The sequence below is a fragment of the Rhineura floridana genome, chromosome 9 (assembly GCF_030035675.1).
Source record: "Rhineura floridana isolate rRhiFlo1 chromosome 9, rRhiFlo1.hap2, whole genome shotgun sequence".
Taxonomy (NCBI): domain Eukaryota; kingdom Metazoa; phylum Chordata; class Lepidosauria; order Squamata; family Rhineuridae; genus Rhineura; species Rhineura floridana.
Genome location: NC_084488.1, coordinates 35,836,026 through 35,857,980, shown reverse-complemented (window position 1 = coordinate 35,857,980; position 21,955 = coordinate 35,836,026). Strand labels below are relative to the sequence as shown.

The 21,955-nt window shown below is 42.4% G+C and overlaps 1 protein-coding gene across 7 annotated transcripts in view; it reads left to right on the top strand.

Annotated features, from left to right (window-relative positions):
• The window catches only part of MTMR7 (myotubularin related protein 7), a 72,181-nt gene extending 50,228 nt beyond the window's left edge, over positions 1 to 21,953 (top strand). For all 7 annotated transcript variants that reach the window (XM_061584180.1, XM_061584181.1, XM_061584182.1 and 4 more), the window contains 8 exons: positions 6,151 to 6,283; positions 9,996 to 10,105; positions 11,137 to 11,262; positions 11,985 to 12,034; positions 14,827 to 15,027; positions 16,048 to 16,179; positions 18,881 to 19,007; positions 20,163 to 21,953. In XM_061584180.1, the coding sequence (XP_061440164.1) occupies positions 6,151 to 6,283; positions 9,996 to 10,105; positions 11,137 to 11,262; positions 11,985 to 12,034; positions 14,827 to 15,027; positions 16,048 to 16,179; positions 18,881 to 19,007; positions 20,163 to 20,528 (1,245 nt within the window). In that variant the 3' untranslated portion in view covers positions 20,529 to 21,953. The remainder of the gene's footprint in view (positions 1 to 6,150; positions 6,284 to 9,995; positions 10,106 to 11,136; positions 11,263 to 11,984; positions 12,035 to 14,826; positions 15,028 to 16,047; positions 16,180 to 18,880; positions 19,008 to 20,162) is intronic.
• Positions 21,954 to 21,955: the final 2 nt, after the last annotated feature.

The window sequence follows — 21,955 nt, the reverse complement described above, 5'->3', positions numbered from 1 at the left end:
AGTCCAGAGTGGTGGGAAGCAGTGAGAACATAATATAAATGTGTACATTTATTCCTAGGTTTCTTTGCTGCTAACAAGATGTATTTTAACACATTGGGACAGGTCACATAGTGTGAAACCATGTTTTCTTGTTACATGAGAATGAGCCGCAGTGATCCTTAGACTCCCCTTCTTTTGGCCCTGTGAGGAGGAGATCAAAAGTGTCTACTTTCAGTTTTAAACTAACCATGTGAATGTCTGACATTGGGCAACTATGGTTTATTTAAACTATGGTTAGTGAGAAAAAGCCAGGATCAAAACCACGATTTGATCTGGTTTGTTTTCACTAGCCATAGTTTAAATAAACCACATTTCTCTGAGTTCAGACAACACTGAGGGTTTGAAATCGTTGACTTTAAATCTTAATCTCCGTCTTGGTATGAAAAAGGAAGGGAGTGTCTTGTGCATGTTGTGGGAAATCCTGGTTTCCTGTTAAGTCTAGTGTGAGCCAAGATCTCATTGGAAAAAGTTTAGTGATACTAACAAGTTTCTTGCATCACAGAGTTTTGCATTACTTACAGCAATTGTTGCTTTAAGTTCATTGATGTCATTCATGTCAATATCTATTTCAGCCTTCCCCAACCTGGTGCTCTCCAAATGTTTTGGACTGCAGCTCCCGTTGGCCTCAGTCAGGATGGCCAATGGATAGCCTATTTACTCTAATCTAAAATGCTTATTTGAAGGTGCAAGAACAGCAAAGAGTCTAACAGATGTGATGAAGGCTTCAATCCTAAACACACTTACTAGGAACTAAGCACCACTGAGTATGTCATGAAGGAGCCCCTGCCTATCAAAGCTTATGCCTGAGTGCAGTTCTTAGTCTTTAAGGTGCCACAGGACTTTGCTGTTGTTACATAGCGGACTAACATTCTGTCATGAGCCCTGCCAGGCGGAGGTGGGCAGGTGGGGGCAAGACAGAGGATGAGGATGTGGACTGGGACAAATCACTTGGGGAGGGATCAAGCAGCAGAACACATCTAGAGGGCACCCCAACCCCTGTCTTTGACACCACAGCCCCCGCAACTCCAGGTCCCCCTGTGGGAGCTCAGCCTGACCCGTCAGACACTTCCCAGCCGGGCGCACCTCAATTTCCCATGCCTGAGCTGACAGTTAGCAGCTCCCCTCTCTCAGAGTGGGAAAACAAGACTGGCTGAGGCTCCACCTTCACCCCGCACTCGGAAGACGCTTTAGGCAGGAAATTCAACAGACCCAGCCAAGGAGAAGTCTCCATTTGCACAGGTGTTCCCAACCTACTTAAACAGACTTGAGGGGGGGGAAACAGTTGCTGAGTCAGCGTCTTGGAGTCGCGAAGTCTTGCTTAGCTAGCGCTACAGGGAGATGCTGAGTACCTAGAAAGAGTAGCTAGTTACATGAGGCGCTATGCACTGCAGCTGTCTTTAATACTTTAAAAAAAGAGAAAACGCCACTGTCGAGTTGGAGTCTCTCAACTTCAGGCAGGACACATACTGTAGATACAGACTTTTAGGAAGATGTTGATATGAACAGTTTTGTAGGAGTTGGGTGTATCAGACAAAAAGTGAGATTTCTCTAAGCTGGCTGAACACACCATATTTAAACTGATAGAGAAAATAATTCAGTGCAGGTAAAATTAATGCAGGTGGGGAAGGTGTAGAATTGGCATCGCAATAGTTTGATCCGACACTGGATCATAGTCGCATGGTTCGACACTGAAGTATGCATGCTTATTGTGCGTGGGTTTTATTTAAATAACTGGAAAAGGCTACTGCGTGACTTGATTCCTTCTTCCTTATTGCAAACTATGTGTGGTCAAAGTAGAATGCTGTAGCTTGCATTCATGGACATCACCATATTGTTGTCCACTCCCTGCTTCCCTGAATCTTGCAATGCAGCAAGATTTACTTTCCATTGAAGGAGCAGTGGATAGAGAGCAACATGTGCTGCCCTCTCCCACAAGGTTGCGTCCCCAACTCCCATTAACCCTGATTAGAAATTCTCAGGTAGTGCTCTCTCTCTCTCTCTCTCTCTCTCTCTCTCTCTTCTTTCTCTCTGTGTGTGTCACAAGTTCCATCCCAGCCAAACTTGCAATACCATGATTTTAAGTTGCCTCTTGATATGCGCTCTTCACATTAGACCATTATTTGACTGGGTAGCCATTCTGTGCTGTCACGGAATGCTTGCAAACATTTTTACTTGTTTTGGGAAAATGGGCAATTTTCCAACACAAAATGCAATAAGAGCAACAAATGCAACACCAACACTAAATGCAATAAGAGCATTTGAATTGCACTTAGCAGGCTATCATCAAAAAAGCCTTCCAACTTGCACGTAGAGATCAACCTCAAAAGCCTGTTTTTGTTGGGAGGACTGGATTTCATTAATTTATGAGATAAGGTCCAGCCAACAATGCCGGACGGACTTCCTAACAAGCTCTATCTGTTTAAGCGATACGTTTATCTTTTCTTTAAAGAGAGAACGGACTAACAGGCAAGCACCCTTCTTTCTATTATTTTTTTTACTTGGTTTAAATTGTTGCAGCAAAAGGAGATTTGTCAGATTGATCGGCTTTGGACAACTTCTGGGTGAGATATAGCTCTTCTGTTATTCACGAAATTAACAGCTTATCTCTGTTTCTGTCGCAAAAAGCTGTCCTGGAAGTGCATTCTAAAGATAATAAACAGAAGAGGGATTTCTATTCCTGATTTCTATTCCGAGGAATATTATATTGTCTGGGACTATTCTCTTTTTGGTCTATTTTATTTTGACGAATCTGCTTCTTCACGACGCCACTAACTGTTTTGATGCTGGGAACTAAATTTGTTTTGCATTCTTGAACATAGAGAGATAAGGCAGGTTGCTCTGTTTATACTGTGATGTCATCAAGCCTGGAATATTAACCCAATTGTTGCTGAAATAAGAAGTGGTTCTTCTTTATTTTTGTTTTGCTTTGTTTTCGTGGTTTTAAAAATGGCAATCAAGAAAGTGGCTGAGAATCTGGAAGTAACTATGTTTCAGAAAATAATGGATGAGATTGAGATAACGAAACAAACCCTGCGACAGGGTAGTAAGGAGCTGAAAATTGAACTGAGCAAAATGACGCAGAAGCTTAAAGAAATAGGGGATCCTGTGAGAGAGGAGGATGAGATCAGAGATGAGAAAAGAAAAAATAAAGGGAAGATACAAGCCCTGGAGATTGGAACAAATGTGGAATTGGAAAAAGATCTGGAGTTTATGGACTTTAGAAATAAAATCTACTGTTTGGAATTTAACGTTATCTCTGAAGAAATTAATGAAGATATTAGAGATAAAGTTATCAATGGCTTGGATAATCTTCTGGACTGGAATGATGTGATGGAGCTTGATATAGAGAAAATCTATGGAATTAACTGCAGCCATGTGACAATGGAAAAACTCTTAAGAGATGAGCCAGTGCATTTTGTAAAAAAGAAGAACACAGATATGACTTTACAACAGTATTTCAGCAACTTATTCAGAATGGATGGCAAGAAAATATTTGGGACAGAGGAAATTCCCATCAGACTCTTATTATATGACTATGGCTACAACAGCAAGATTATTATGGAATACTGATAATGGAAGATTGGACACTGAAATTACTGGACTTAACAGGACTATTGAAGATGGAAGATGGAACTAATAGGGATAATGGAATAATGGCTATTGAAATTATTGGACCTAACAGATTCTGATGAGATGGATTAATCGAAATGTTTATTTGGACTATGGTTATGACAATAAGATTATTATAATTATTAACGAGATGGATTAATTGACATGTTTATTTGGAGAAAAATTGATAGATATATTTCTTAAAGAATTGAAACCTCTCTTTGACTTTTTGTGGAAAGAATAAAGTAATGTTTATGAGATTTGATGATTAATTAAGATAACTACTGGAGGAAAGTGATTTTATAATATGATTTAAGAGACAGGATTGTTATATATTGTAGACCTATAACTGATTTGATATGTGACAAATGGGAAGTCAACATTTTATTTTTTTTTGTTTAATCATTTTTGTTTTGTTTTGTTTTTTGTCTTTGAATGTTTTATGATTTTGTTTTTTGAATAAATTTGAATAAAAATTATTGTAAAAAAAAAAAAAGCCTTCCAACTTGCAATAGAATCTATTGGATTTTTGTAAGGGTGGGTTTAATTCCAATTTACTTGTACTGTGCTCAGAACTACAAATCTGCCTCTGATTTCCCCTCTGAATGTATTTAAGCAGCATCCATACCTCTGACTTGACAAATTTAACATGATAAACATAAGTCTTAAAATGATAAAACTTCCTGACCTCTTCCTTTTAAAAAAAAGTCCATTACTAATTAACTCAACAGTACCTCAAGCAAACTGACCCAGGCCATCAAAAAATGCAACAACTGAGAGCACATCAGCATATTTATATCCACTGTGGTACCGAAGAGAGATTGCCATCTTCTGGATATATTGTGCAGCTGAAACCAGCCTTTGGTTTAATAACTCAAAAATGAACCCAACTGGATAAGAAATAACCAGAAATTCTGTTTATATTATTTTCATGCTCTCCCCTCTTAAAATCGCAACCATAATGTATGGAGCAGGCATTATGCTACAAGAGCTGGATGGGCACAAACACAATTTTATGTGCTAAGAGAAAAATGCAAGGGTTTTGTTTGCTGGAAATTGATGTTTCTGCTGCCAAGGAAGCAGCTGCTGTTTTAGTTTTCCAAAGCATTTGTACAGAAAACATAATCCACCATCAGTATTTGTTCCAGCCAGTTCTCAGCATATCATCACATTCTAGAGTGATGGAGCCTATGATGGGCTCAGTAGGTTATGGCAGGCTTAGTTCTCAATGAATATGGCCACCAGGAAAAGTGAGCTAGTTTACAGGGCAAACCAATGCATGTCCACCTGGAAGTAAGCCGCATTGAGTTCAGTGGCGCTTACTGTCAAGTCTCATAGAATAGAATCATAGAATAGTAGAGTTGGAAGGGACCTATAAGGCCATCAAGTCCAACCCCCTGGTCAATGCACCCCAGTTGGGTCTCTGAATCGCAGCCCAGCCCATATAACAACATAGGAAGCTGCCCGATATTGAGTCAAGCCATTGATCTATCTAGCCCAGTATGGTTGACGCTGACTGGCAGTGGCTCTCTCGGGTTTCAGGGAGAGGTTTCCTCCAGCCCCACCTGGAGATTCCAGCAACTGAACCTGGGACCTTTTGCATGCAAAGCAGACCCTTTGCCCCTGGGCTACAGCCCTTCTCCAAGGACCATAAAGGGCTGCCATTCCCTTCTATGGAGAAAAATTAAGCTTGGGGACAACGTGATGCCGAGCCTTCTGTCCCAGCGTCAGGTAGCTTGTCCCTAACTGACAAGGATCCTGTTGGTCTGTGCCCAGTATGTGTCTGTAGGCAGAGGATCACAGGTATCCTTGCAAAATTTGAGCCCTCCAAAGGCACACCACCTGTTGTAGTGTCAACTGAGAGCCATTTGTGGCACAGTGGTTTGAATGTTGGATTTACACTGAGACGACGTGGGTTCAAATTCCTGCTCTGCCACAACATCTACTAGGGCCCCTTGGGCAAGTCACTAGTTCTCAGCCTAACCTACCCCACATGTTCGTTGTGAGGATACAATATGGCAGGGTGGTCTTGTGTGGCACTCTGACCTTGAAATAAGGGTGGGGAAAAATCTGATTGTTGAAAAATAAATAAATAAAACCTCTTAGTAGTTGGAGCTACTGCAGCCCAAATTTTGAAGAAAGCTCCAGTTTTGCTCTGTTTTTCTTTCTCCCTGACTGTGCAAATACATTTAAATGGTGGCCTTTAGTGGTTAGCTATGCAGTGGAGTTAATACTTGACTGTAAGTGGTTTTGCTTTTGTATGTACTGCATGTCATTGCTTTATGACAAGGGTAGTCAATGTGGTGCTGTCCAGATGTTTTGAACTCTAACTCCCATCAGCTGCAGCGAGCATGTTCAATGATTAGGGATCATGGGAATTGTAGTCCAACAATATCTGGAGGACACCATGTTGGCTAGTCATTTTATTTTATGGTAACAGAATAAGCATAATCTGTTCCGGCTCCTTTTGGTTTCTTTTCTTTTTCTTGCTCTCCCTTGCAGCTCAATGCAATGGCAAACAGAGCAGCTGGGAAAGGCTATGAGAATGAAGACAACTACTCCAACATTAAGTTTCAGTTCATAGGTATTGAGAACATTCATGTCATGAGGAGCAGTCTCCAAAAAATGCTGGAAGGTAAACTTTGTGTTTTTTCATTTGTGCTTTTTGGTGGGGTGAGATCCTAAAGGGGCAAGGGCTCAAAAATGACCAGTCATCAGCTGTATGTGCCTCTGTATTTCAGCAACACATATTGTAAATGTCAACTTTGCCCTACTGATCCTATACAATTAGGGCTCCCCAATGTGGTCCCCATGGATAATATGGCACCCTCAGATAGCTCCCTTGGTGCCCATTGAGGTCTCCTGCCCTCCCAATTGTTGGCCTTTTTGTTTTTTGTTCTTTGGAGGATGTGTGTGCGTGTCTATGTCTGAGAGGGTGTTGCCTGCTTTTTTGTTTATTTTATTTGTTTTAGAGCAGTGTGATTGTTTCATTGGGTTTTTTGGGGAGGGGGGTTTCTAAGCATCACCAGTTTTTCTTCTGTGAAATTCGTATTTTGTCGTGCCCATGGCAGTTCCATAGATTTCCAAATGTGCTCCTGGGCCCTGTTATACAGCAGGGGTGGGGAACCTATGGCCCTCCAAAAGTTGTTGGACTCCCATAATCCTTGACTAATGGCTATGCTTGCTTGGGCTGATGGCTTCTTTAAATTAGGGCCTGGTTCACACATGTCTCTCATTTGGTTACTAAACATTTGGACAAGTGAACAGCTGAATGTGTGAATTTATTCCACTGAAAGCTTTGCATTTTGAGGTGATGTAAAAAAAATCTATCTGTGTTGTTATATCAGTGATTGCCTATTCACATATTTGATGGTATAGTCACAAACTGATGAATATAATGGGGGGACAAGCCCCTTGATGACTAGCAGCGGAAGGTCTTATTTGACTCAATTGAAAAGCACTGTTCCTTAGGAGATATGAGGTGATACAGTGTCTCAAAGCAAACTGCTTCATAGCTGGGATAGCCTGTTCACACATAGAAGTAATCACCTGATGTTGCACTCATCAAATGATGAAAATGTCTGTCTGAATCCATCCTTGTTTATTCTGTTTTCTGGGATGGAAGGGAGACATCAATATCTCCTTTTTAAACAAACAGTTCCCTGAGTATGATGGACTCTTGCTTCTTTAAGGCAAAAGACTTTGACCTGCAAACACTGCCATGTTTCCTAATTTTAAAAGGCCTTATATGATATCGGAAAAGGAGAGGGTGGATGAGCTGTGGTTTGTAGAATGTTAGATTTGGGTGTGGGAATTTCCAATCAGGTAAGATGCTTCTTGGCAATCTTGGACAAGTCACTGTATTTCTTAGCCTCGCCTACCTCACATGCTTATTGTGAGGATAAAATGAGATCAATACATAGATGCTACTCTCAGCCTTTGTAGTAAAGATACAAACCTTTACAGATATGAAGATACAAACATGGATACAAATATGAGAAATACATTTTGTATTTAACAGGCAAGGCTGGCACCAGAGGATGGCCCAGTTGGGCCCTGGCCAAGGGCCCCTGAAGAGCCCCTCCTTAAGGTGGGTGGGTAGCGCTCTCTTTTGCGATCCATGGCAGCATCGGCTCCTGTCCCTGCTGCATTTCGCAGAGCGGGAGCTCCCAGACACCCCCCTACTACCATGCAGGCCTGCCACGCCTGCCTACATTTCCCTTGAAGTAAATGCTAGCCACGCTTTGGTGCATGCCTGTCATCAGCCAAGATGGCATCTGAGGTTTCCCTAAGGGACTGATGCCCCTGCCGCCATCTTGGTTGATGGCAGGCATGCACGCACAATGTGGCCAGCATTCACTTCAAGGGAAAGGTAGATGGGGCATGTGGGCAGGTGCCAGGGCCTGGGGCAGGCTGGTGCCCATGGTCCCCAGCATGCCTGGCACTGGCCCTGTTAACAGGGATGCATGTCTACCACTATGTTTTCCCTCCCTCCATCCCTTTTCTCTGTTGGAAAGCAAAATAAGATTGTCTTGTAAGTTGCTGAGCTTGCCAAAGATTTGAGTCAGTCTCTCTCTCGCACACACATCAGGTTGTCTCCTGCCTCTTTGCAGAACCTTTTTATAGAGTAAAGCTTTTTGAGGCTGATATGCAGATATGGAGGTGCCACTGGGATCTAATGGAGCTTTTTCTTAATAATTTCATTCCTTGCTTTTGAACTGCATGTCAGCCACCACGGTCACTTGCTGCCTATACGGTCGCAGGCCTAGAATTTAGGACTTTGTGGACTTTGCTCAGTAAAGTGGAGAACAAATATTGATTCTGATATGGGAGGAAAGCTCTGCTTTGGTGTTATCCTGCACTTTGCAAACAAGAGGCTGCCGTCTCCATTCGAATCCAGCGGCTAATTGCGTGTGCTCCCATCTGCATGGATACATAAATCACTTGACAGGTTTCTTCTTGTCAGCAGTGCACTATCATGAGGACACTTTTGCGAGATGCCATTTTTGAAAATGGCATTTTGTGACGGATCACTAGATGAAAGATTAGCTGGACATACTCTGGGTTAAGTAAGGGCATGCACGTCAAAGAATCAAGCTGTCTTTATAGTAAGTCAGTGTATTTGTCCATCTAGCCAGGATTCTCTACTCCAGGGATAGCAAGTGTGGTGCCCTTCAGAGATTGTTGGACTCCAGCACCCATCAGCCCCAGCCAGCATGGCCAATGCTCAGAGATGAGAGGTCCAGCCACATCTGGAGAGCACCACAGTGGCTACTCTCTGGTCTGTTCCATTTGGGCGTGTCTCTCCAGGACCTCAGGCAGAGGACTTTGACATCACCTGCTATCTGATCCTTTTAATTGGAGATATCAGGAAGAGCATCTGGACCTTCTGCATGCAAAGCATATGCTCTACAACTCTGTTACGGTCCCTTCCTTTAGCATCTTATACGTTTCAAGCTACGATTCCCCTAGCATCCTCCCTTGGGTTTTAGTATCGTTGCTTGAGGGTCTCTGGCTTCTAGCTTATGACACATATAATTGTACTCTGTGCTTTTTTCTTTTTTGGTAAAAATGAGGTGCTGGTATTAGTATCTTGATAAAAGTGCTGTGGGTGGCGGCACAAAGTGGCTGCCATGGGCACAAAAAAGAAGAGGTGCCCGGACTCCATACAGGTGAATGCTGTCACACACAAAAAGACCTTAGACAGTATTCCTTACAGCAGGTTGAATTTGGGTGGTGGCCTCTAAAAAGTGAATCCAGTCTATACAAACTGAAATACTGCCTCTCAGTTTCTTTTTAAAAAACCTTTCTTTATTTGGATTGGTTTGCATCTGGAACCCTGCAGAGAGGGAAAAGCAGCACGGGGCGGGTGGGAGAACTTTGAGTGAAAAACAGATGGGTTGCTTAACCCCTTTACCCACCATCCACCCCTCAAAATGCTCTTTAAAATGGTTGCTTCCCTAGGTGGTTTTTCATTTAAATAAAATTTGAGATTTGCCATACACTTGTAACTTGTCCCTAGATGTGTATGCATTTTTGAAATGTTGAGAGAAGTGAAGGTTCTCTCAGCAGTGTTAGACTGGTGCTGGCCCATGCACCCTTGAAAGTCACCCTTGCAACAGTTATGTGATCCTTAGGGGAGGGGGTATGCCCCACTGAACTCAATGGGACTTTCTTCTGAGTACACTTGTACACAGTTGCATTGGCAGTTATGGATATGCATGTGTAAACAAGTTCCCAGTCCCTTTTGAAATCTCCCCCCCCCATGTGATAGATATTGGAATGGCCAATGTAAAACGGGCAATAAAGCAAAATAACTTGTTTACCAAAACTGATTTATTCTGCAGTTTGTGAGCTGAGATCGCCTTCAATGAGTGACTTCCTCTGGGGGCTAGAGAATTCCAGCTGGCTGAAGCACATCAAAGCCATCATGGATGCAGGCATCTTTATTGCTAAGGTACAGTGTGCCCTTCTTAGAAAAGAAAATTGGGAATGTGTTGATATAGGAAATCTGATTGTCTAGTATTGACTCACTGCTGCCTTCGGGGATTTTATTATGCAAGAAATATACACAGCCTGAATGTGTTGTGCTTTGGTGCTACAGAATTAGATGGTGCTGCTCAGTGACAAACTGGTCCCATACAGAGCTGTGCTGCTCAACCAAATCGTGTCCCAGGCCCACCCTGTTCTACCCAAGGGAACATCACCTGTCCTGTGTACCTGTGGCTGTTCACACCACACTCTCAACATCCAGGTTTCTTCCTTACATTTTGTATGTATGTGAACATGCATTGTACGAAAGAAACGATGCAGCAAGGACTGGAGTGCTGGGAACCCTTGCAAGCCACAGGGAAAATCAATGGGAAGATCCAGAGAGAAATAACATACAGGATCAGTGAGCTGTCAAGAGTACCTTGACAGGTTAGGTGTGACCCCTGAAGCTGCCTGTTAAAGGTCAGGGATGACAGAAGAAAAAGATGACATATTTCTCAAAAAGGCTGTCCACCATGTGCAAAGATCTGTCAAAGTATATTATGATGACTACAGTGTTCTTTGTTTGGTTACACTGCAACGTAAGAAGCTGTCTGAGACAGAGTCAGGCCATTGGTCCACCTAGCTCAGTAAAGCTATGAAACCCCATAGCTCTCCAAATGTTGCTGAACTACAGCTCCCATCTTCCCTGACCATTGGCCATGCTGGCAAGGGCTGATGGGAGTTGGAGTCCAACAACATCTGGAAGGCCACAGGTTCCTCATCTCTGGGCTATACTGGTCTATGCTGACTACCAGCATACCCCAGCGTTTGAGACCGGCATCTTTCCTGGCTTTACCTGGAGATGCCGGGCACTGTGCCTGGGATCTTTTGCAAATTTGGATGTCATTCTTTGAGTTGGCTGCACCAGCTTGACATACTTCACACAAATCAATGAAACATTACTGCTCTGTCCTCTTGGCAGGTACATATCCTTCATTTTTCTCTGTATTTTAGGCTGTCGCTGAAGAAGGAGTGAGTGTTCTTGTCCACTGTTCTGATGGATGGGACCGGACAGCTCAGGTTTGCTCTGTAGCAAGCCTTCTGCTAGATCCATATTACAGAACGCTGAAAGGATTTATGGTAGGCATGTTTGCTTTTGCAGGAAGCTATGTGCTTTGATATAGAAGTATTCCCTAAAATTAAAAAGTATTTTAAAACTGCTATAAGTATCTAGTGGCTTAGTCCTATGAGTTTCTCGGAGAGCAAGTATAGCATAGGGACATAGGAAGCGTAGGAAGAGATGTCTGATCTGGCCATGGTGACACGTGCCTTAGTCACATCTGGCTTGGGTTACTATAACATGCTCTACATGGGGCTGCCTTTCAAGAATGTTCAGAAACTTCAGCTGGTCCAAAGGGCTGCAGCCAGATTGTTAACTGCAGCCCCTGAAGATTGATCTGGAGCAGGGAGGCAAGTGCTAGGGCCAAACTCTTTGCAACTTCCTCTCTTACTGGTACTCAGGTCAGCTGGCAGCACCACCGATACTGTAGATTCCCTCATTAGAGGTGACATGTGAATCAGCCTTGAATTAAGCTGTGTTAAATCCTGCTAATAGCTAGTTTTAGCAACCAGGAAGATATGTTAACCTGTGGCCTTCCAGATGTTGTTGGACTCCAACTCCCACTATCCCTGAGCATTGGCCATGCTGGCTGAGGCTGATGGGAATGGATGTCCAATAACATTCGGAGGGCCACAGATTCCCCATGCCTGCCTTAGACTGACAGTGAAGAGAGTTTTCTGCTTTCTTATACATGCATGCAAATTTCATTGCATGCTACTTACACACACCTTTCTCATTTTAGGTATTAATTGATAAAGACTGGGTTTCATTTGGTCATAAATTTAATCACAGGTAAGCACAGTTTGCTATGTGTAGATCTGATGAGGCTACAGCCAGTTGAATATGACCACCTGTATTGCTGCTGGAACTCAAATGACCAATCTTTCTAAATAATACCTCTGGCTTCTGCGAGCTACACCTTCCATAACTGTTATGACGTAAAAGCTGTTGTACCAGCAAATAGATATTTGATTGAGGAGCAGCAGTAACAGGGCAGTGTCTTCAAAGCATGGTGTTGCAGTGGTGATACAAGATAAGCAGGACCTTGCCTTGTACATGACTGTAATGGCTGCAGTTTCCACACCAGTAAAATCATTATCCTTCAGTGTTGCATAGTGCCATTCCACAACAGTGGAGTAAATGGGATAGCATGTCTGTGCAGCAGTCTAAAGTATTTTGCCTACCGAGGAGTATGCAGTGTTGGCCCATGTTGAAAATATTGTACTAAGGTGTCTAAAAATGGGATTGCTGCTGGTATGCTCCATAGTAGAGCCCATTTGCTTCAAACATGACTGGGCTGTAAGTATGTAAGTGGAGTGTGCTGGATCAGGCCAATGGCCTATCTAGTCCAGTGTTGTGTTCTCACAGTGGCCAACCAGATTGCCCATGGGAAGCCCGCAAACAGGACCTGAGTGCAAGAGCACTCTCTCCACTGGTGATTTCCAGCAATTGGTATTCAGGCTTACTGCCTCTAACAGCGGAGGTAGAACGTAACCATCATAGCTAGTAGCCATTGATAGCCTTATCTTCCATTCATTTGTCTAATCCTCTTTTGAAGCCATCCAATTTGGTGGCCATCACTATGAATGGTGGGAGCAAATTCCATAGTTTAACGGTGCGCCATGTGAAGATGTCTGCCCTAAATCTTCCAACATTCAGCTCTGTTGGATGTCCATGAGTTCTAGTGTTATGAGAGAGGGAGAAAAGCTTTTCTCTGTCCACTTTTTCCACACCATGCATAATTTTATACACTTCTGTCATGTCTCCTCTTATTGCCGCCCTGGGAGGAACTGGGAGGAAGGGTGGGATGTACATCAAATAAATAAATAATTTCACCTTTTCTCTAAACTAAAAAACAAAAACAAAACCCAAATGTTGTAACCTTTCCTCATAAGGGAGTTGCTCCATCCCCTACATCATTTTGGTTGCCCTTTCCAGCTCTACAATATCCTTTTTGAGGTGAGGGGACCAGAACGGTGTGGTCCCTAAAGGCTGATTCAATCAAGTCTTTCTTTTTTATTTCTTCTCTCTCCCTCCCACCCCTTATAAAACTTTATTGACTTGGATCCTGAGTTGCCCTTCTGTAAACGGAAGGGATCCCAATTCAACAGAGGCTGCTTCTGGTAGAAGGGAGGGGTGAAGCCTGGGGTCCACTGCAGTCTGAGCTAATTCAAAACAGATTTGTATGGCATTCATGTTGGGATCCTGTTCTGCCCCCCTTCCTGCTTTCCCCCAGCTTACTCAGGTGAGAACAGCCGTGTGTAGGACTTTACGGCAGCCCTGGGCCTCAAGACTGAGATCTGGATGGTGCCATGAGAATGTGTGGAGGGGGTGTCTGTTTAGGGTGCCCAGGTATGCACTGCTAAAAAAGACAATTAGCATCATTAAAAAAAAGAGGCTACCAATTTGTATAACATTTGCATATGGTTATTTATATGTATAGTTGCACATTTAGAAAGAATTACTATGATTTAAATGGAAATGCGGTCCATCTCACCACAGTGGGGAAGGTGACTTGTGGGCTTGCTCAGTCTGCTGAGCAGGTCCTGTTGATGGGCAACTTCAAGGCTCCCGCATTCTATTTATGGTTCCTTATCTTCAAACGAGACTTGGACTGGACAGCCCTCAAATAGAGGAGACCTTCATATAGAAGACTATCTCAGACAACCCTTCAAACTAGTAGACTGTTTTCTGTACAGTAGGATGCATGGGGCCAGAAAGCAGGGGTGCTGCTATGCAGAGCTTGGAAAAGTAACTTTTTTGAACTACAACTCCCATCAGCCCCAGCCAGCATGGCGCTGGCTGGGGCTGATGGGAGTTGTAGTTCAAAAAAGTTACTTTTCCAAGCTCTGCTGCTATGTATGCTTACAGCAAAGTCTGGGTCGTGGTCCTTGAGCCATGAACTCTACCTGTTGTTCTCTTCAGCTGGGTAAATTTTAGAGTGGTTCCCAAATGTTTTCTCTCACCCACTCCCAGACCACTTGAAACTTGCAGAGGATCTTGGTGGACCACTTAATTGTTTTTCTGCCCATTGTTTAGCAACTGTAATGTGTTGCGCTTGATGCTAACGTATTTTAGAAAAATTAGACTTACCGCCATAGACCACCTGAATAAAACTTCCTATTGAAGATCTGTGGACCTTTGGTTTAGAGAGGGGCAAAAAGGGGAGGCTTGTAGCCCTGTGATCCTCCTGATGGCCTAGTTTGATTCAGAACTCTAGTAGAATTTGGTTTGACATTATTTAGTTTTAAACGGCTCCATTCCAAATTGGGCTGGGTGGAGCTGGCCTATCATGAAATAATGACTTATTTCTGCCCCAAGATAATCCTTTTCCTGATTTTATGTGAATAAAATATTTGTTACATTGATATTTTAACTATTCCGGCTCAGGCTGACTCTCATGCATATGCCAAGGCAAACATTAAACTTCATTCTGAGGTGCTAGGAACGATGCCAAAGCAAACCTTTCTTTTTTTTAAAAAAAAATGTTAAGTTGAAGTTTAGGACATGCAGTGGTGCATACTCCTATTAATTTAAAAGGACCGTATGTTATGAATTAACTTTTTATTCTGGGATTACTTTAGGTATGGCAATTTAGATGGAGACCCAAAGGAGATCTCTCCAGTTATTGATCAGTTCATCGAGTGTGTTTGGCAACTTATGGAACAATTTCCTTGTGCCTTTGAATTCAATGAAAGATTCCTAATCCACATACAGCATCATATCTATTCCTGCCAGTTTGGGAATTTCCTGTGCAACAGTCAGAAGGAAAGGCGAGAGCTAAAGTAAGGCACACTTCCCTCTTAAATAATATGTACGCACAAACTAACTGAGCGTTCACCACTTAATAGTTGTATTTCATTTTGATGACTTGGAAGCTACAAAGCACAGTCTTGGCCATGGAAAATCTTTGTTCTGCTACTTCCTTGTTACATAAGTTAGATCAGACTTCCCCAATCTGGTGCCCTCCATCTGTTGCTGGACTCCAGCTCCCATCAGCCCCAGCCAGCACAGCCAATGGTCAGGGATGATGCGAGTTTTGCTATGTCTTGGATTTCAAATGGCTCAAGCTTACTACAGTCCTAGGCCTGTTTAACTGCTGGGGCTTACCTCCAGATATTGTTGGGTTTCCCATCAGCCCCTGCACTATCCATTTCAAGCACTATTCTACAACTTGAAACAGCCATGGCTTCCCCCAACGCATCCTGGGAATGTAGTTTATTAATAATGCAAAGAGTTTGTAGGAGACCCCTATTCCCCTCACAGAGCTATGATTCCCAGAATTCCCTGGGAAGAGGGATTGACTGTTAAACCACTCTGGGAATTGTAGCTCTGTGAGGGGAATAGGGGTCTCCTAACAACTTTCAGCACCTTTAACAAACTACAGTTTCCAGTAGCCTTTTGGGGGAAGCTGTGACTATTTAAAGTGGCATGATACTGCTTTAAATGTATAGTGCAGATGGAGCCATAGCTCTGGGACACATGCCAGTGAGGCAAAAGCATTCAAGGGTCAATGTGGACTACAGCTTGGGAAGGGGGTGTGGTCTGGGAAGAGTTCTGAGGGCTAGATAGGGAGGCCTGCTGGAGCACATTCAGCTCCTGGGCCTGAGGTTCGTCATCCCTTGCTCTAGCCCTTCTCCAGTCAGAATAGGGAAGGTTCAGTCAGAGTACCCAATCAAAAGCATTTGAATTCTAGACTTCCTAAATGTACATCTGCTCTGTCAACTTACTTGCACTTAGTCTTGTTTTGGGTTGGAACAAGAAGCTGTGCATTTCATGGACTTGTCTTTTAAATCAACCCTCAGGATCCAAGAACGGACTTATTCACTTTGGCCTCACTTGTGGAAAAATCGTGCAGATTATGTGAATCCTCTGTATAGGGAAGACCACAATAGGACCTTGCATCCACAGTCAGCACCCTGCCATTTTATCTACAAGTAAGTGACAGTCTTGTCTTTGGTTATTCTCTAGTGGGAAACATTAGGACAAACACTACTGTTCTTTTTCTCTGTTTCATGCCAGTATACGAACAGATAATGTGATAATGTTCAATTTAGGAGATATAGAGCCATATGGAGTTTCTTGCTAAATAGACTCTTCACATGTGTCGTACTAATGGATTATTTCCAAAAATAATGCTGAGGCACGCTCCAGAAAGAAATTTCTATTAGGTTATCTGTTCTAAAAGCATTTGTTTGCATCAGCACCAAAGTCGGGCATGGTAGTGAGGGCTATAGACATAGATCTTATTCATGTGGTTTAATTTTCAACATCTTACAGCAAATGTCATCCTTAATTTTTATAAAGTCAACTCTGACTGTTGGACTTCATTGACAATTGCCACATATATCCAGAGATTTCAGCAGGCATTTCTTGCTCACTTTTGACTTTGTCTTCATAGCCTGTGCACAGGCTAGGGTTTTCTTTTCTTTTTAAATGGAAGCTGCAGTTCTTAGGAAGCTGTGCGTCTTACCAAATTCTGTCCTTTTTCTGTGATCCTGCAGAACTGCAGCATCAGTGAGCCCTATTTAAGCATTTGGTGCCGATGGGTAGTGATCACATGAAGGGGCCAGCAGAAAGGTGCAGGATTGTGTCCACTTCCTTGCTGCTGCAGGTGGTGGCTACACCTCCCAGCAGATGTGTAATCACCATCAGTCAAGGGGGGCACTTCTACGTACATAGGGTTGCCTCTGATTGATCAGAGATGCTGACTCTGTGTTGGAAACCCTATGTGCAACACCTTTCATACTGATGCAAATCATGCATCAGGTGAGGTTGTCTGACTGGCATGCATAGCAGAGTGGAAGAGGGACTAGCCCTGCATGTTCCCGCAATCCCTTCATGCATTTGATAATTATGGATACCAAATGGTTGAACAGGGCTTTGATCTTAACTATAATGTGCTATGGTGATTAGATACACCAAAACAAGTGCATCCAGTCTCCTACATGTGTTGGAAGTATATTTATGGCCCTTAAAAAAAGTTGAAATAATGTGTAATATTACTACAATTCAAAACTGAAACTCTGTTAAATACAGCCAGAGGTAAATGGTAAAAAAATAATAAAGCTAGAATTTCTTCTCATATTAGTTTTCTTTAGAGGATGTGCTATTTTACTTTGTTCCCTAACTAAGGAAATTGTTTTTAAAAGTTAATTTTAAGGTGACATTACCTTTTGAGAATGACACTGAAGTGCTATAGATTTGAGAAATGGTTAGTAGGAATCCACTTTGTGCTATCATTCAAACTTATAGTGTTTACAGAGCCTCTTAAAATAGCTTTGCTAGTCCTTTCTAGACAGCTCTATTTTGAATACATGTCTGTTACTTAACCTTGCACTGATTGCTTATGTGCACGCAATTGACCTCTGATCTCATGTAACCAGAGGAATTACGCAACAGGGCAGATCAGTCTAGCCCAGGGAAACTACAGCTTGTCATTATGGTATACCCCCTCCCTCTCTGAAATGACTTCCCATTTTCAGGTTAAATGAGGAACTGCTATGCACTTAAATGTGATCAGGAACAATAAAAACAACAAAGAGTAGACTACAGTGGGGAACCAGGGTTGTTGTAAGAAAACATTGGCCTGTCAAATCAAGTGCTCTTTCCACTTGTGCCATTGCTTATGGTGGATGGCTCATACTCTCCATTTCAGTGATTGCATGCTTCTTGTGAAATGTCTGTCAGACTTCTCAGCAAGGCTGCTTCATGTAAATGGATGCCATACTTGTATTTGGAAATGGCCGTGCTCCCTCTAGAACTGAAACAAAGCATTGCATAGGGTTTGCCAGCCTTTTATAGCCTGTAGGCAAATTTTGAATGTTGAAAGTCAACTGGGTCCCCCCAGTTTCCCCCCACGCCATCAAATTGAAGCTTTCATTGGTAGAATTCACAGTAAAAATTATAGATCCGATGCTTGCAGGCACCACAAAATCATTGATCCTCAAGGACCAAGGCATGGATCCTCAAGGATCATGTTTTCATAGGATGAGCACAAAAGCCCCAACAAATCACAGACCTGTGGAGATAGAGGTATGTAAATGTACTGCCTTCAAGTCGATTCTGACTTATGGCGACCCTATGAACAGGGTTTTCATGAGGCTGAGAGGCAGTGACTGGCCCAAGGTCACCCAGTGAGCTTCATCACTATGTGGGGATTTGAACCCTGGTCTCCCAGGTCATAGTCCAACACCTTAGCCACTACACCACTGGCTCTGGAGACAGAGGTAACAGAGGTTTTTAAGAACAGAAAATTCTGATGCTTTTTACTTCAGTGAATTCCTGTTTTTGTTTGTTTTGTAAATTGCTAAATGTCTTGGCATCACCAAAGCTGAACCATCACTTTCCGAAACAGAAACTTCTCAGAAATCCACATTCTTCTGAGCTGCGTGGTATCTTAGTCCCGGATATAGGAATACAGACAAGGATTTTCATGTGCCACTTTGAAATGTGAGAGAGTTTTTTTTCATATTAAATTTGTATCTAGTATAGCATAGAGTTCTGCCCTGGGCCTTATTTAAGTGTTTGGGCTGTAATATATTCACTTAGCTGAGAGTCAGGCCCACTGAACTCAGTAGGACATACTTCTGAACAGCCCTGTGAGTCTTGCAACTTTATTCTTCTTTTGTTTTCCAGGTTCTGGAGTGGAATGTACAACCGCTTTGAAAAAGGTTTGCATCCTCGGCAGTCTGTTACTGAGTACTTGATGGCAGTGAAAGAAGAAACACAGCAATTAGAGGAAGAGCTGGTGATCCTAGAAGAGGTATATATTTTATTACATTTATATCCCACCTTTCCTTCAAGGAGCTTCTCCTTCTCCCTGTTTTATCCTCACCACAACCCTGTCAGATAGGTTAGGCTGAGAAGCTATGACTAGTCCGTCACCCAGTGAGCTCCACAGCTGAGCAGGGATCTGAACCCTTATCCTGCGCTCTAACAACTATATCCCACTTTGTTTTGTGAAGTCCGGTGTGATGGCCCAGCTTTGATCTGGCTCTATGTGTTTGCGTGTACTGCATGCAACAAGTGGCCCCAGCTGGGGAAGACTATCAGCCTCTGCATCCATCAAGTTCAGTGGAGTCCACTTGAGCATCACTATGTGGATACAGATCTCCCTATCTTGTTTTTTCACCAGATAGTTAATTTGATAACTTTTGATGCATTGTTCCCAGTGTTTAATTTCTAAGTTAAATAGTACCAAATATTCCAGACCCAGTAAAAAACTCTGAAAGTAGACAGAAAATCTTTTTTCTCATCTTGTTTTATTATGCTTTCACACCTACACCTTCTTTCTCCTCTCCCCTATAATGCAAAAATTGTATTTTTATTAGCTGCCATTCCAGATACATTTTCCCACAATGCCTTATAGTATATAAAACAATTAAACACTGCATGATCAATATAATTGTTTGTATATCTTGGGGGAGGGAGTTCCACAGCTGTAGGGACACTGCAGAAAAGGCCATGTCCTTTGTACACACCAGCGTGAGCTTCCTTCTTGGCAAACACACAAGTGAGGCCTCTGTAGCTGATTTTCAATCCCTGGTAGGTTCCAATAAACTCAGGCTGTCCTTTAAGTAACTTGGTCCCAAACAATTATATGGAAGACTTGGGGGTAGGGATGTGCATCCAGAGATGAAAGAGAGCCCACCCAAAACCAGACCTTATCAAAAGACATTTTGCCTGAAAAAAACCCCAGCATCATTCTCCAAAGTCTCCAAGGGGAGGCTTGTGTCACTAGTTCTCCCTTCAAAAGTTTCCCACTGAGGTCAGAGGTCTCATTGAGGCTGATGTCTGGGACTGTCATTTTTATTGATACATGAGTGACTCTGGGAGCGTTTCACTCTGAAGAGATACAAATGGCTTGAAAGAAAGAGAGAGTACTGGGGGGGATGAACTCCTGTTTGTTGTCTTGCAGAGACTGGCAAAACTTACAAACATGCAATTGAATAATGGTGAGACAAAGGCAAACCAACAAAAAGGAAGCCACGACATAGGACATTCTACTTCAAACGACAGCATGGCTAACACTCCCCAGGATTACACTGGCAATCTGAAATCCTTCTCCTCCCGGAGCCCATCCCAAGGCGATGAAGAAGACTCAGCCCTCATTCTTACACAAGATAACCTGAAAAGCTCAGATCCAGATCTTTCCGCGAACAGCGATCAGGAGTCAGGGGTGGAGGATATGAGCTGTCGGTCCCCAAGCAGAGGGAGCTGTTTGCCCAATGAGGATAGCACTAAAGACCGCGATTCGGATGAAGCTGTTTGCCTTACCGTCTGAAATGTCAGATGGCCAGTAGGTGACAAAGGACTGTACGTTTTAAAGGAAAGTCCAAAGAAAGAGAGTGGTGCACTTAAGGTCTAGATGTAATATAGTTGTAAGGTAGAATATTAAAAGGAAAATAACTTCTCATATTTACCTTCCTGTATTTAGTACATTCATGTAATTCAAAAAATTGCTTCATCTTCCTTTAATAATTTACAGAGCCATACAGAATGAACATTTTCTATTTAACTCAAATTCTAGGTTATTGTTTAGTTTGTCGACAGTAGTCCTGTTCCAAAGCAGCTTCAAGAAAACACGTTTATGTAGACTACACCAAAACTAACCCAAAGACTTCCCCTCCCCAACACCAAAAAAATCAGAATCCAGCATATGAGAACTTGCCATTTATGTATGAATATAGTTACATAGGAAGCTGCCTTATACCCAGTCAGACCATTGATCCATCTAGCTCAGCATACATGGACAGGCAGTGGCTCTCTAGGATTTCAGACCAATCCTACCTGGAGATGCCAGGGTTGGAAGAGACTCTGGAGAGCTGCTGCCAGTCAGTGTAGACAATACTGATCTAGATGGATGGGGTGCGTGTGCGTGCACCAGACCTTGGTAATTAGGGGCAGAAAACATTTATTCTTGCCCACCCCCCAGCGCTGTCTCTGACTCTGAGTAGACTCCTTTTTCTTATATGTAATGGCTATAATTCACTTTTTTTGGGGGGGGGGATAAAACAAAGGTACATAATTTGCTTCAGGAGCAAAATCTGTATCCACCCAACACTCAAAGCTCTAGTCTTCAGTGAGAGAAACCTACAATGCAATGCACTGAACATAATTCAAAATCTGACAAGGTGACTCGTTGGTTTTAAGCATCATGTTTTTAAATCAACATCCGGATTTTAATTGTACATCTTTTCAAAAAGCATTCATTTATTCTAAACACAGCCTGTGATGTGTATAATATCTAACGTACATTCTGTATGATTTCTGTGTATAGAAAAGAAAGGTATCAAAACTAGAAGCATGAGAGCACCCAGTTTGCATAAAAGAATTCTATGTGAGGTATAGTTGGTCAATCTAAAGATGAAAAATAGCCATCGAACTTATTAAAATGTAACAATATATGCTATATTATGCTGTGTATACTTCTAGAAATACAGGAACTTGAACTATGAATACTTAGTAAAAATTGTGCAGCATATTTTAGTCTCCTAGCTTTACTGCTCTGTTCCTGCTGGTTTCACTTGGGAGCCCCGTACTCTTGATTTTAGACATTATGGTTTGTTTTGTATTGTATTAATGCTGCATTATACCACCTAAATGAAGGTTGTTAAAATAATAGATACATAAGGACACACATTTATTATACTCGGTTGTTCAAGTTTAGATTATAATTTTGGAAAATTCAAGCATATTCTTTCAGAATAA